The sequence below is a fragment of the Capsicum annuum genome, chromosome 12 (assembly GCF_002878395.1).
Source record: "Capsicum annuum cultivar UCD-10X-F1 chromosome 12, UCD10Xv1.1, whole genome shotgun sequence".
NCBI classification, from domain to species: Eukaryota; Viridiplantae; Streptophyta; class Magnoliopsida; order Solanales; family Solanaceae; genus Capsicum; species Capsicum annuum.
In genome coordinates, this window is record NC_061122.1 from 163,240,981 (window position 1) to 163,257,972 (window position 16,992).

General features: G+C 37.7%; 1 protein-coding gene across 5 annotated transcripts in view; it reads right to left on the reverse strand.

Moving 5' to 3' along the window:
• Positions 1 to 16,992, reverse strand: part of LOC107850281 (uncharacterized protein sll0005) — a 49,122-nt gene that overhangs the window by 20,120 nt on the left and 12,010 nt on the right. For all 5 annotated transcript variants that reach the window (XM_016694688.2, XM_047401065.1, XM_016694690.2 and 2 more), the window contains exons 2-6: positions 7,006 to 7,181; positions 5,750 to 5,903; positions 5,526 to 5,578; positions 294 to 437; positions 28 to 132 (exon numbers count right to left, since the gene is read on the reverse strand). In XM_016694688.2, the coding sequence (XP_016550174.1) occupies positions 28 to 132; positions 294 to 437; positions 5,526 to 5,578; positions 5,750 to 5,903; positions 7,006 to 7,181 (632 nt within the window). The remainder of the gene's footprint in view (positions 1 to 27; positions 133 to 293; positions 438 to 5,525; positions 5,579 to 5,749; positions 5,904 to 7,005; positions 7,182 to 16,992) is intronic.

Sequence of the window (16,992 nt, forward strand, 5' to 3'; positions counted from 1 at the left end):
ATCAGAACAGGTAATTTGGACACGGACCGCAACACGAAGAATATATACATCCCGAACTACGACATGTCTCAAGTTTGGCCGCTGAACTTTCACAGCCACACTTGAACCATCGAGAGTACTCCCACTATACACCTACAGCATGTAAAGACAATACCATGAATAGACAATTCAGTGATATTGAGTACTATCAATGACATTTCTCATATCCAAAATGTTACTTAAAAGGTTGCATACTGAAATATCCCTCAATGAAAAATATTAAAACCATCTCCAAAACAGAGATAAAAAGCCACCTGACCAAATGAAGCTGCAGCAACAGGTTCTTCAGAGATGTTGCTAAAATATGTCGTAACAGAAGAACCCAAATCTTCCTCGATGATCTTCATGGCCACATCCCTGGGGAAAGGTGGAATTCGATCATGGAGCTCAGACAGCGCCTGCAATCACCACTCGAGTAAAGATGAAAATAGAACATGATCCACCATCTTTACAGGTTTCAGGTAACAGCAAAGAACATGGATACAGAACTTTAAGTGGAAGGTGAGGCACTGTAGATTCCTGTCGCATAACCAGTACGGCTTTCTATGGAAGGACTAATCAAGAAAAGAAAACTATAACAAAAGAACCCCATTGATCTACATATGTGACATGAATGCAGGAAGCACCCTGCTCCTGGGATGGCGGAGTTGTGAGTTGTGACCCAAGTCACAGGTTTTTCAGAATTTCAACAGATTCTAAATCAAATAGAAATAATACGTACACATAGCAGGAATTTTTAAAAGCTCTTTTCTTTTAATAATGCGGAATAAGCTCCGGTATTGGCATAATAAAAACAACAAGAAATATACCTGCTGGCTCATATATGTCCTCTAAATTATAACAATTTATGACTCATCGAGGAATTATCATCAGACTTCTTGTCCGTATACCCCTCAACAGAATAGAGTAGCAGAGAGGAAGAATAGGCACCTCATCGAGATTGCTCGCACTCTTCACATTCAATCCCATGTTCCGATGCGTTTTTGGGGCGATACAGTTATCGTATCTTGCTATTTAATTAATCACATGCCTTCATCTTCCATAGAAAATCAAATTCCTTATAGTATTGTTTCCTCAGTCACCTCTGTACTCTCTTCCCCCTCGTGTCTTTGGAAGTACATGTTTTGTTCATAACTTCACACAGGGAAAGATAAATTAACCCCTTGTGCTCTCAAACGTATGTTTTTTGGTTATTCTCGAGTACAAAAGTGATATCGTTGCTACTCACCTGATCCAGTGTTTTGGACGGCAAAAGGCGACAAGAGGCGACAAGGCCCCGCCTCGCCACGCGGCGAGGCGATCGCCTTTTGAATATACGGTGACAATTAATATAAAAAAATTCAAATAATATATAAATGATCAAAATTTCAAACACTAATATATTAGGAAAATAGAAGAAGAAGAAGAAGAAGAAGAAGAAGAGAAAAAGAGGAAGGAAAAAAAAACAACACCAAGATACAAGTCCAATCACTGGATTAAGAAGAAGAAGAAGAAAGAAGAAAAAAAAAATAGAAAACTATAGTTGACTACTTACCGGAGTCGCCGGAATATGTCGCCGGTCGCCGAAATCGAAATTGTGAGATGAATGGTAGCAGCCGCAGTCACCAATGAGTAAGTTAATAGAGCCAAAATGGGTAAATAAGCCCTAAAATTAGCTTATATACCTAAAACCCTAATTTAAAATTAAAAAAAATATATTAAAAGGCAACGCCATTGTCGCCTCGCCTCGCCATGTCGCCTTTCTCGCAAATGCATCGCCTTTTGATTTTCGCAACGCCATGACGTGAAGAGGAAACCAGGCCTCACCTTGCCTTGCTATTCGCCATTGGCGACGTGGCGAGCGCCTTTTACAACACTGACCTAATCTTAATCGGTACCATATGCCAGCTGATGTCACATTCTCTGAGTCTCAGCCTTACTTTACATCTTCTGATCCTGATCATCCTAAGTCTTAAATGTCCGAGGTCTTACCTATATCGACATTTGAGGATCCTACTGTTACTTCTACATCTCCATCCATAGTGCAATCAGTCTTACCTGCCCCTACTTTTGAGGAATTTACAATACTTTCTACAACTCCATCTACGGTGCCACCACTCCTGACTTATCATCGTCGTCCACGTACAGCATCAGGCTCAGATGATTCCCGTACTACACCAGATCATGCACCTACTACAGACTTGCCTCCTCCAATTGCACTTCGAGAAAGTATACAGTCCACATGTAACACTAACCCTCCTTATACCCTTTTAAGTTATCATCGTCTATCATCACTCAATTATGCATTTATATCATCTTTGTACTGTGTCTCCATCCCTAAGTCCACAAAAGAAGCACTTTCTCATCAAGAATGGCGATAGGCTATGATTGACGATGTCTACTTTACAAACGAGTGGTACTTGGGAGTTTGTCCTCTCTCATCAAGTAAATCAATTGTTGGCTATGTTGGGTTTATGTAGTGAAAGTTGGTCCAAATGGCCAATTGATCGACTTAAGGCTCACCTTGTTGTCAAGGAGTACACTCAGATATTTGGGCTTGATTATAGTGATACTCTCTCCCGTGTCCAAAATAGCATTTGTTCGTCTTTTTCTATACATGGTTGTTGTTCGACACTGGCCTCATTTTTAGTTGGATATTACGAATGCTTTTCACCATGGTGACCTTGAGAAGGAAGTTTGTATGGAGCAACCACCTGGTTTTGTTGCTCGGGGGAGTCTAGTCTAGTGTGTCGATTGTGTCAGTCACTTTATGGTCTCAAACAATCTCCTCGAGCCTGGTTTGGAGAGTTCAACACAATAATTCAAAAGTTTGGCATGATTCCTAGTGAAACAGATCACTCTGTGTTTTATCGATATTCTACCCCAAATCTATGTATTTATTTGGTGGTTTATGCTGATGATATCGTTATTACCGACAATGATCAAGATGGTATCATTAGTTTGAAGCAACACCTCTTTCAGCATTCCGGACTAAAGAACTCGACAGACTGAAGTATTTTTTAGGTATTGAAGTTGCTCAGTCCAGATCAAATATTGTAATGTCGAAACGCAAGACATTCTCGAAAAGATAGGAATGATGGGATGTGAACCTATTGACAATCCTATGAATCCGAATCCTGGAAGATATAGGTGTCTAGCTGGTAAGCTGAATTATCTCATTGTGACCAGACCTGACATTTCCTATTTTGTGAGTGCTGTAATTCAATTTATGGAGTCTCCTGTGATAGTCATTGAGATGCAGTTGTTTACATTGTGTGATATATTAAACCAGCTCTAGGCAAAGGGCTACTCTTCGAGGATAGAAGTCATGAGCAAATCGTTGGATATACAAACGCTAATTGCGCAGGATCACCTAGTGATAGACATTCTACATCTGGATATTGTGTTTTAGTAAGAGGTATTTGGTGTCCTGGAAGAGTAAGAAACAAAGTGTGGTTGCTCTATCTAGTGTAGAAGTAGAATATAGAGCAATGGCATAGCCACTTGTAAGCTAGTGTGGATTGAATAGTTGTTGAGAGAGTTTAAATTTGGAGATATCAATGAAATGGAACTTGTGTGTGATAACCAAGCAGCTCTTCATATTGCATCAAACTCGATATTTAATGAGAAGACTAAAAATATTGAGATTGATAGTCACTTTGTAAGAGATATTTTCACCAAGTCCCTCATTGGCCTTCGTATAAATTACATTTGTAACAAGTTCAGTACACATGACTTGTATGCACTAGCTTGAAGAGGAGTGTTAGAATATGAGTAGGAAAAGAAATAGTATACAGGATCCTACTTGAAAAAGGATTGTAATGTCAACAACTTTGTTTGATAATTTTCTATAGTTAGGGGTGGGCATTCGGTTTGTTCGATTTGGTTGTTTAATATCGTTTCAGTTTTCCGATTTTCGAATTTGACAAAAATGACAACTGTAACCAAATCGAAATAAATTCAGTTTGGTTCGATTTCTATAAATTCAGTTCGGTTATTTCGGATTTTTGTTTCGGTTTTGAAGATTAAAGTAGTGAGCCTTTCTTTTTCGTGACTGGGCATTTAAAATTGGAGATTTTTCTAGAAAAATGATTTAATTCAAACCTTTTTTTTTCCTAAATATAAATAACTCAACACGTATGAAATGAAATGAAATAACGATAAGTTTAACATAATATATAATTGCAGTTGAAAACTCGACACTCGTTGTCTCATCTTCTCGAGGCACAGCTGAAAGCCTGAAACAAGTAAACAACTAGTGTTGAAATGAACACTTAAGGTTAGGGACATAACTCATAACTCGTAAGTCGTTATATATTATATTTATACTCAATATATATAATAAAATATATATATATATATATATATATTATATATATATATATATATATTATAATAAAATATCTATATTATTATATAATTTCGCTTTTTCGGTTTAACCGAATTTTTTTTGGGAAAACCGAAAACCGAACCGTTTAACCGAATTTCTAAAATCTGAAACTGAAACCAATCCGAAAAAATGAAATCAAAATTAAATTTGGATTTGGTTTTTCGGTTTTTTTTGTTTGAACCAAAATATGTCCAGCCCTATCTGCAGTGGTGAACTGATGCTTTTAGACTACACAACTCAACCAAGAATAATTTGACCAAAAGAAAATATGAGTAAACAAGCATATAAAGAAGCTTGAAAGACCATGCAAGTTAATTTTAGTCAAATAAACAGGTAGCAAGTGTCCTAGTTGGAAAAGGAATCTAATATAGTGTCTATAAATAAGGTCACAATGTAATAATTTAGATACTACAATCCAATAATATTCTTCTCCAATATTTTTCACAAGATCAACCAAAGAAATTGTGCAAGGATAATGGGAGCCTGCTACTTTGGTGTATATTGTGCCATGAAATTTTTTAACTTTTCAAAATTGAGAATGGTATGTTCGAATGGCTAGTACTTAAGTTTGGATTATCAAAATCCACTGAGCCAAAATGATTATTCCTTGATCCAAAAAGTATTTTGTGCCATAAAATGTAATGATACTTTGATATTGTTCCATGAGTTGGCATATGAAACTGTTAATGGAATGCTTGTGGAAATTTGTGGATTAAAGTTTGTGTTCGATCCCAGGATTTTTATATATTGTGGTTTATGATGAGATTGGCGAAATATCAATTAGTGAATGCACTAATTTGATAGCTCAAAGAGGACTGTTGATTAATTTTATTGATCTTTGTTGGATTGAGCTTAAAGTAATCCATTCGGAGCTTGAAGTTGAGGGTGATATGCTTCCACCTATTAATGCTTCCAACTGTACTTCATATGTTTCATTTCTGGAAACTATTGGTTGCTTTTATAAATTCAAAGAGAAATTTGTTCCTTATATTCAAGTACATGTTGCTCATAATATGACTATTTTCTTCTTTGATTTTTATGATACTTGGCTATATTAATATGATTCTTGATAGACATGGTGAAAAAAGTAGTATAGATGGCATGTGCATCGACCAACCTTTGTAATTTCAGAACCAATTAAATCGGGCCTTGTTGAGAGAGACTGACCAACTGCACAATAAGAAAAGAATATTAAACTGATATCAATTGATTAGGAACGAAATACACCTAAATATAAAAGTTACTGAATGACTGCAAACAAGAAAAAGAGAATACATCAATAGTTCATTTATGAACGCTGGACAGAAACAACCTAAAATTAAGGTACTCTTCAATACTTACTCTTGATAAAAGTAGGACCAAGGTTTAGCATCATTTCCTTTAGAACCTTCCCAAGAATATAGTCTGATGTTTCCATCTCAACATCTTCATTTAAAGTGGGGAGAAGTCCAGCTATTCTAATTTGGATTGCCGCAGAAGTGAAGGCAACAAATACCTTACAAAACATAAAGCCCCATAAGATTGTAAGTTTACGGATTAACCTTGTTAACAACTCTTTATGTGGAGGAATCAGTTCAGTTAATAAGAAATGTCTCGAAAAGTGATGAGCCGTAAGAAAAGAATACAAGGGGAGAATATGCTGCCATTAGGCATAAGCCATGAGCCCAACGTTATTGCCTATCCGTCATTTTTACCATGATATTAGTAGCAAGCTATTGTATACAGTCAATAAAGAAGTCATAAAACCTACACCAGACAAGTGTTCCTGGTTTGACCTGCTTGAACATATAACAGCTTTTGTTAACTACAATTGAGGTGCACAGAACATGTATTACATATCCTCCACCATATACTGTTTATTTAGTTATTGCCAAATGCAAATTGGTAGTCCCTTTGGCAACATGATTAAAAAATATAAATTGTTCCTCAAGTTAAAAATGACTAGTAAAAAATTAAGACAATATTGGTTGATAACAACCAATATTAAGGAAGAGGAACATAGTGAAGTGACCAATTTAGCCTAGTCACTACTCAAATTAATAGTATGAAAGTGGAGACATTTCCGGATTTGAATGTTTATGTATGACCAAGGTTGTTACGGGAGACCAATGAATTTATTCCAAGGAGCTAGAGCTTTATTAATGGTAAAGCTAACCGCATACTCAGATGTGCATGCCGTAGAACTACGAAAAGAACTCACGGCTATGAATTATTTTTTTCACGGATAAGAAATAATTAATATGAATGAGGTATATACGTATATTTTGAGGTCTAGACTTGAAAACAACTCTAGGATAACATACAGATACCCCTGGGCCCAAATACTGAACCAAAAGCAATAACTTCCAATTCATGCCAAATTGCTCCCACAAGATTTCTAAATTGAGTTTCTTCCTAATGTAAGAGTGCATGAAGCTGAAATGTCTCTCTAAGAGACAGGACACTAGATGCTCGATAACTTGAACCCAAAATTCAGTTGGACTTAGTGTGTGGCGAGATCCTAACAGGGTGTTGACCATCAACCGAAATTTGACTGATTGAACAGAAATGATGAACCAAAATCATAGTGAAGTGTCATAATAAATGATCCTAATTACCTCAAGCAGACGAAGAGCCACCACATGGGGTCTTAAATTGAAATACTCTGACACTTGTTCTGGATCATATGTATCAGGAAGTGACTTTGTCCATCGCTTTGATATGCAGTAGAAATAATTAAGATATGTCTCCAATGCTTCGAGATCAGCCACAAACAAGTCTATGCCAGATAGTTCTGTCAAATGATGTCAAGCCTCAAAGTCAAATATTGTAGAACAAGGATGCATTTCGTTTATTTTTACAGTCTTAACAGCCTGAAGATGGACGTGAGCAATAAACATAACCATGGCACACCACAAACAGAGCCGTACAGAAAAGACAGCATCATTTCCTAGATCATCATAGAAGAACAAAATAGCTGTTGTGACCCTGCCTTGACAAGCTTTATAAGGAAAAGACAAATTTTGACCTGGTTTCCCAACCACCCTTCAATAGGAAAGGATCCCCTCCAGTAGTTTTTGCTCCACTCTCTTAAATGGAGTTACGGATGTGTGATATGTATTACAACAACATACCCAGTGAAATTCACAAGTGAGGTCTAGGGAGGTAGAGTGTACGCAAACCTTACCATTACCTTGTGGAGGTAGAGGGTTTGTTTTCGAAAGACCCTCGGCATAAGTGCAGCAAATCCAATGGAAAAAGTATAGCAACTAACAAGGATGTGAAATGCATTAGAGAATAACTTTGAAGGTTTGGATCTAGCATTATAAACTCAATAGAGAAAGCGGCTTCTACTTATAAACATTGGAAGCCCTTTCTATTTCTTATTATATTATTTGTAACCCTATTTTTATTAGGTTGTCTTGGTTTCATAACATGGTTTAAACCTGGCTTTTCATGAGTGCACTGAATAATTGTCTTTCTTTATAGGCATTTGACTATAAAAGGCACCCGTCATGTGACTTAATCCTGGATCACTCCTTAAGAAATGGGACACAATAATATAACTCACATTAGAGAAGAGAGTACCCCCTTTATAATAAGACAGGCCCCCCGCATCCTTTCTTAAGAGATGGAACAATCGTCACTCAATAGCTCAAACTTGAGCAGTACAAAATCATGTGACATGTCTTCGTTTACGTACTCCACTAGCACTAGCCTAACGCCCTGCCTACTCGTCTTTAACTGCTTATTTGTACCCAATTACACGATGGAAGTCTCCTCGGCCAATTGTCACTCAACAGCTACAACCCCCGTGCTTGCCTACTCATCTTTCACAAGCCTATTTGTACCCAACTACAATATCTTCCCTTGTAAAAGAAAAAAGGCCCCTCGGTCAATCCTCAATCACCAGCAACTCTGTCCTAGCAAAGTAAAGTCTCTGCCCCTATCACTTGATTGATCTAATCAGACACTTGCTCGTCCCCACTTTTGACAGAAGAATAAGAGCACAAGTTATCCCTAGTAGTATACTACAATATCACAATATCTCTTAGAAAATGAGTTTGATAAGGAAATTTGCGATAATCTTATTCAAAAATAAACATAAGAATACATCCACCCTTAAGAGAGATCCCTACCCCCCCCCCCCCCCCACTATAAAAGGCACTCGCCACGTGACTTAAATCCCGGATCACTCCTTAAGGAATTGGACTCAATAGTATAGCTCACATTAGAGAAGAGAGTACTCCCTTTTATCATAAGACAGGTCCCCACGTCCTTTCTTAAGAGATGAAGCAGTCGTCACTCGACAACTTAAAACTGACCAATACAAAATCATGTGGCATGTCCTCGTTTATGTACCCCACTAGCACTAGCCTAACGCCCTGCCTACAGTCTTTAACTGCTTATTTGTACCCAGCTACATGATGGAAGTCCCATCGGCCAATCGTCACTTGACAACTCAAAGCTGACCGGTACAACCCCCGTGCTTGTCTACTCGTCTTTCACAGGCCTATTTGTACACAACTATAAAATCTTCCTTTGTAAAAGAAAAAAGGCTCCCTCGGCCAATCCTCAATCGACAATAACTCCATCGTAGCAAAGTAAAATCTCTGCCCCATCACTTAACTGATCTGATCAGACACTTGCTCTTCCCTACTTTTGACAGAAGAATAAGAGCATAAGTTATCCCTAGTAGTATACTACAATAACTCTATATCTCTTAGAAAATGAGTTTGATAAGGAAATTCGCCAATAATCTTATTCAAAAATGAACATAAGAATACATCCACCCTTAAGATAGAGATCTCCCAACCCCCTTTTCTAGTAGGTCTGTCATAGAAAATTACCTAACTTAATAGGGATCCATTCCCCTTCTAGTAGGCCAAACATACAAAATTACATTACTTCATAGGGATCCCTTCCACTTCCAGTAGGTCTATCATAAAAAATTAGATAATATATATAGTATGTGTAATGTTATTAATTATTATTATAACTTTTAGATTTCATTTTTATAATTAATATTTGAAGTTATCATATCATAAATGTAAATTTATACCACATCTAAAACTAACAATAACATATGCAACCACCAAAACTAAAAGCACATATACATTGTTGTTGATCTTTAGGAATAAAATCCCCCTGAATTGTATTTGTCCTGGAGCCATTAACCTTGCTCGCTTTTTACCAAAGATCTCTTTGTACAAGTAGAGGGTGTTGGGTTTGGCCTGGGAGGGAAACATCATCAGTTTCTATTTCCATTACGCCCGACATCTTTCAAATAATGACATGATTACTCTGCTAGTTGCATTACTTTAGAAAGTCGGAGTTTGTTTTATACCGTACACGAAGCATTTCATTATGATTTGGCTTTCAGGTCTCTCCAAGATTAACAAATTTGTCTATATGCATGTACGTGTTATAGACTGCTATACAAGCATATTCACCTATTTTTATAGTCTTTTTAAATATCCGTAGAGCTATCCCCTTATCACTCTTAAAAGGTGTTCTAAAAGAATTAACTATTGTATACATTACTCTGCCTATTATACTATATTTTATCAAGAATGGTGATACAAATTACTAGAATATTCTAATCACAGAACTTTCTAACAGCCTGGGCGTGGATCTTCTAGATTGGTTTAGACGTCCAGAGGTTATAGAAGATGTCAATAAATCCAGTTTTCCTGGATTAAGTACCTCTGATAGTATCGAAGAAGGTAAAGCTTATGTTTCATAAGAAGGTAAAGCCGATGTTTCAGACAATGAAGGAGGAAAATCTGATCTATTGCACCGTTTGGGCACCCTTGCTTTTGGTGTGTACATGATAGGATATTTCGTTTATTTAATAAAATTCTACCCTTAAACAATCTTTTATCTTCGCTAAATGACAGATATAGGGTCCACGCCCCACTTAATATGAATTTTTCCCTCCGTCATTAGCTCAACTAGCTACCAGGTTATGCGCCGGTAAGCATTGGTAAACATAATTTACTTGGGGCTTGTACTCTACGCCTGATTAAATAAATATATGTTATGTTTCCTAAGACTATCGATTGGTATAGTCTTACTAATGTATTGAAAGATATCAAAGATTTGGATAGTGATACCCTTTGTAAATGCTTCTCAAAACTGAGTATTGAAGATAGTCAAAATGCTGGTAGTGATAGTTCTCGGGTTAGCAGTCCGTCTTCTCTGAATCGTGCATCGAGATTATTCCATCCGTCGTGGGAGGGCATCATACAGGGAATGAAGAGGGGTGTCAGCTTTGAGGAATATTTACCAACATCGTGCAGGAATAGTAGCATGGGTTTTTCATTTCGCTTTCTGCCAGGCCAAACAAAGTTTCTTCAAAAAGAATTAGATATTCAAGTGATCAATTAGAAAAACTTAACTATATTCAGTAATAAGCTTGGATTATCATACATTACAACTAAAATCTCACCGAATAATACCTTTTTTTCATCCTCTAGAGTAGGGTCTGGCGTTCGTGGTTTAGTGAATGACCCTGTGAATGCTGAAAAAGTCTTAACCGATGTTATAACATGTGGACCCGGGTATTTGGACATTATTTGACTCTTATTATGACAGGTGTGGCTTGTGTTGTTTAGTATGAGGTGGTCCATTGCTCTATTACCTGATCCAGCCTTTTTTGGCCCTTTATACAACTACGAGAGCTTTTTCAAGCAAGAGTATCGAGCTCCCAGCTTTCAAGTTATCAAATTTCTCGAAACAGAAAATGTGACACAGTCAGTGAAGCAGGATATTGTTGATAAGCCTGTGTGTGAATTAACGATTTCGGGTAGTGGCCCTCTTCTTAAGGCCATTGGATTAGGCATTATGTTGTCGTTCGTTTTAGCTGCTGGTACAGTCCCTACAGAAATGGGATCAATTTATTCATAATTGTAGGTTTTTTGGATTAAGAGTTATGTACTTTTAAGTAGCTTTGTGAAAAGAGAGGCCTCTCCCCGCTTCTACAAGGCTGAAGGGTAGACACATGTGGGATAAAGGGATCTGTCTTTTCTTTCTACTTAGATAGATATAAGCCTATTAGACGCCTTCGAAAATAAATTAGGCGTTTTTAGCGAGACTTTTTTTAAGGCTGAAGAATCTTCCATTATTTTCCTTTTTCATATAAATAGTTCTATTCCATTGTCGATCCTGCAAACTATGATACACCACCTTCAAGATTGAGTGTGGGCATCTGTAATGAAGCTTTTAGTCATTGTAGACTTAAATGTGTCAACAAAGATCTGAGAATCCATTAAAGGTTGGGTTTGAAGTTAACCAGGGAGCGGATCATCAACATGCTACGCGACACAAGTCTTTCAAGCTTGAAAGGTAAGGCGTCTGGGTCACGAACTACAGCACCTAAATCCTGTTGTAGAAATCGTTGCTCTTCAAGGTTAACCGGGCTTTTCTTCTTCTTCTTCTTCAGTGGATGGTGGTATAGGGTAGGTGTTGATTGACTCTGTTCCTGCATAGTCTCTTTCATAGGATCTGAAGATGTAGTCTCTTTATTAGGATCTGAAGAGTTTAGACTCTTACCACCCTTATCTTTGTAGCTATTATTGATCTTAAAAGCTCCACCTCTTTTTTAAGAGATCGATTTTGATATTCCAGCACTCTTTTATCATGTCCTGCATAGTCTTTCACATTGAAAGGTTTTGTATCAACCCATCCATTATTATTAGCAAAGACAGCTTCCCTCATGGTATTAGCTGGGGTTCCTACGTTTACATGAATATGCTTTTCACCGGTGTACAGTGTTCTCAAACTAACATGAAATAGCGATAGAATAGTGGTATGTGTAGTTAGATTGAGATTAGCGTATTGTTTTTTATACCACTCAAGAGTGACCAATGCTTTCGTTAACCCTTTATGTTTAATGACATCCTTGTGACCCTCTTTAAAGAGACAATAATTCTTTGATCACAGTACTCCTCTGGCTTCCCCGCTCAAAATCTTTCCCGACGGTTGCTCAAGCACTTTCACGCAACAAGAAAGCAAAGTGTATCGTATCTCGCGCCATCCGAATAGGTTTCAAAGCAAGCAGTACAGCACAACGGAGGAGCCCATTCAGTATCGTCTTTGTTTGTGAATATTAATGCGTCCCGTCTTCATATTGTATTATTCCTATTGATTGTGACCAAACCGTGTTCCGAGTGTCTTTATAGAGAAGAGAGAAATTTTTCCCTTAGGCAGGGATAAACCACTCTACAGAACAGGGAACAGGAAAGAAAGTTAAAACCCCCAATAAGAAAAAGCAATTAGCCACTGTTAGTGACCGGGACTCGAATCGGATAGTGGAGTACTATTCTACCACAATGAGACAGGCATCATGAACTGAAGGCCGAATAGAAAGCATTCCCCAGTTAAGAGTGCTTCTGTCCCGCCAACAGCTCTCTAATCTCCCCAGGCGCTCATGTTACTTTACAAAAAGCATGAAAGTGATGACGAATGGTGGACACCCTTTGTGACTGCAATCGTATGTTTTCATCTTAAGAGAAACAACCGTTGAATCCGATTTTGTCATTAGGATAGGAGGGAAATCGGCAACTCGAGGAGAGCCTGCCCGGCTGCCATGGATGACTTGGGGAACCTTTATGTCATCGTTCGCCTCTGAATTCCCGAGTTTTTGAAAACGAATTTATTGAATTTTCATTTATCTATTTTTCATATAGATCAGGGTACACTGATTTCCGTATGAGATTTCTTGCCATTTTCTTATACTCAATTTCCACTCATCGGCCTGAAAAGAAGCCTCATTTAAGTTCAAGCGTTTAGAAAGGCTTTTAGCATGGGAAGGAGCTCAGACTTCCTTAGAAGGAAATAAGCCAGAACAATCTTACATACCGGTCTCGGTCATTATATAGACTAGATCTAGAGAAAATAGGGCAATGAGTTGTTAGAATGAATGAATGAGGTCACCACTTCGCCCTATGGAAACTAACCTTAGCGTCCATGCCGCAGGAAAGAAGCAATAGAGGGGATCCTTTCCCTATCCTCACTTAAATTGACCAATGGACCAAAATTCATTAGTGGGGATCTTCCCATGCCGACTTAAATTGGCCGATGAACCATAAAAACTCGTGCTCAAAATATTTGGGAAAAGACATCAAAACCACCTTAAACTATATCCAAAAAGTTGAAGACACGCCTAAGCTATTGAAGTGACCTAATACATACTTGTATTTATTAAAAGTGAATTCAATACCACCTTATAAGATGATGTGGCGCCAAAATAAAAACAATTTTAAAAAAGGTCAGTTTGTTGAGTGTTTTCTTCTTTTTTTTGCAAAATAAATATTTTTTTGGGATATCCCGCTACACATACCCCCTCCCCAAACCCCTTCTTTCTCCTGTATCTTCATTGTTCCTCCTCCTCCATGTTACTGTTGCAATCCTATACGCACCCACTCTCCCCCTCCTCCATTTTCACTGTTGCAAGCTTATCCATTTCCCATTTGAAGCAAAAATGTAACATAAGCAGATTATCGTCAAAGGTGTTTTAGCCTTTTTTGTATTAAGTTTAAATTTAAAGAATACCTAAAATGAATTTTTTGAGTTCTTGAGTTGCTGCCATGTGACCAGGAGGTCATGGGTTCAAGCCTTGGAAACAGCCTCTGGCAGAAATACAAGGTAAGTCTGCGTACGATATACCTTTGTGGTGGGACCCTTCCCCGGACACCGCGAATAGCAGTAACTTTAGTGCACCGGGCTGCCTTTTGGGTTGTACGAATTAGTATTTGTTTTGGTTTCATGTTTTCGCCAATTGTAAGAATTTCAGCGTTGATTGATGTGGTAGGTTTGTTCGGTGATGGATGGCAAAAAAGAAAGAATTGAAGGTGGTGGTAAAGAAGAAATTGATAGCAATAATGGCGGTGTGTGGCGAAAAAGAAGAATTGAAAGGTGATATGGTGATGGCGAAGAGCAAAGAGACGGTGGTGGTAATGGCCGAACACAATTTTTTCGAAGAGATGAGATAGGGAGTGGATGGGGTTAGTGATGAGAAAGATGTATTATTGGAGATTTTTAATGAATAATTAGTGTAAAATATAATTAACAAAAATAAAGAAACAAAAAAAGATATAACTACTATAAGTTCTGACATGGCACTGACATGGTGTTGACGTGGCGGGCGAGTGTGAAGCACTACATGTTGTGAGAGTGGTTTATACGTTTAAGGGTGGTATTAAATTCACTTTAAATATGTACAGGGGTGTAATAGGGCACTTCAATAGTTTAAGTGTGTTTTCAACTTTTCGGGTATAGTTTAAGATGGTTTTGATTTCTTTTCCCCAAAATATTTTATTTTGGAGGTCGAATTTGTGAACATCAAATTTAATGGAATCAAGTCAAAATCAAAAAGTTAGTAATCTTACACTTGGACCTTACCTTAATAAAGGAAGAACTTAAGCCTTCTTGAAATAGAAACCCATGTAATGAGCTAGCTTGGTATAGCAAATATACACGTAATACCGACTAATATATAATCTTACTCTTATGCGTGAGTATAAATACGATCAATTAACAGTTGGTTAGTACCCCCATCTCGGGCATAGAGAAACATTTTCCTTTTGTTTTAAACTTTGTTAAACTCTCAACAATCTCTTTTTTATCATTTTTTCCTTTCTTCAAGGGTGACCATGTGTGCAGGGGGTACCATGTTGATATGTGAATTATAAAGACAACAATACAATTATCACCATGTACCACTTACCAACAACAACAAACCCAGTATATTCCACATAGTGGGGTCTGGGGAGGGTAGAGTGTACGCAATCCATACCACTACCTCTAAAGAAGTAGAGAGGCTGTTTCCGACAGACCCCCGACTCGAGAAAAAGGACAGTGTACAAAAACATCAAAAGCATTGAACATGATAAAATACCACTTACCACATACAAAAATTTCCATAGAAACATAAGTGATCGATGGAGTACACTTGATCTAAGGTCCTCCCACTTCTTTGAAGTGATATGCACCAAACCAACATAACGGAAAGGATTTTCTTTTTTGATAACCGTGGTGTCCACGCCAATTTGCGCGCACCTCGACTAATTCCACTGGATACCTGGCGCCTCTCACTAGCATCAACTACCATGTAACTCTGTCCACCAATGCTAAGATAAAAGGATAGTCTGATGCACTAAAGTTCCCACTATACGCGAGTCCGGGAAAGGGCCGAACCACAAGGATTTATTATACGCAACCTTACCTTGCATTTCTACAAGAGGTTGTTCCTGTTAGAATATGAGTAGGGATAGAAATTGTACATAAAGTCCTACTTAGAAAAGGATTATAATGTAGTGTCTATAAATAAAGATTGGATGTAATTATGTAAACACACAACAATTCAATAACATTTTTCTCCATTATTTCTCACATAGTATCAAAGAGTTGGTGAGAAACTGAAAAGAAAACTCAGTCACTGTGCGTCAATTCCGGCGATTGATTTGTGTCATTTTTTATTCTGTGGGTTGTGTGAAAAATACAACACCAAAAGGATCGAGAAGCTCAGGTGACCAAAACCGTCGGAAAATACCAACCACGCGCCCACACGCACCTGCCAGAGTTCTAAAATTCCGATGAGATCTATATCACGCGCTGGCGCGTGAGCCAATTCAATTTTTCAATTGTTCTTTTTCTGTTGAAGTCGCCCAGATTATTCCGATCCGACCAATTCCCTTTTTTCCCAATTCTAATTGCCGGAACCCTAATTTCGGCGACTTTATTTTTTTTCGACAAGATTCCTCTTTCCAGTGAGGTTGCCTCTTCATTCCAAGGCTGTCCCCTGAGTTATTTCTTGATTCCAATCTGTTTTCGGCAATCAAATTCAATTTTTCGATGACTGAATTATTTTTTCTCTATTTAATCCTATGATTACATCTGAACCCTTAATGAGGAGATCAAACAATCAAACGTCACAGTCCATAAAGAATCGACGAGGGGGAGGCCGATTTGGAAGATCTCGACCTAGGTGTAGTTATTGTAAAAGGATCAGACATACTCGTGATGTATGCTATTCTCGACCAGAGTGTAGTTATTGTTATAGGCTTGGACATACTCGTGGGATATACTATTCTTTGCGTGATCTACCATCTAAAAATATTCATGTTGCTCAGTCTAACACCTCAGGTGATCAACAGGTGTATTTATCTGATAAGGAATATCATAAGTATCTTCAGTATCGAGCAAGTAAGCATACATATCTATCAATAGTCTCAACTGCACAATTTCTAACCTTTGGATCATGGGTTGTGGACTCAAGTGCTTTTGGTCATATTTCTGGTAACAAGTCACTTTTGTCTGATATTGTTTATTCACAATCTCTTCCTGCTATTACTTTAGCCAATGGGATTCGAACAAAACTAGGAGTTGGACAAGCCAAACCCTATCTTCTGTCACTCTAGACTCTGCTCTTTATGTTCCTGGTTGTCCTTTTAATCTTGCATCCATTAGTCGTTTGACACGTGCCCTTCATTGTAGTATAACTTTTTTTGATGATTCTTTTGTAATGCAGGACCGCAGTATGGGACATACGATTGGCACAAGACATGAATCACAAGGCCTTTACCATCTTACCTCTTCAAATT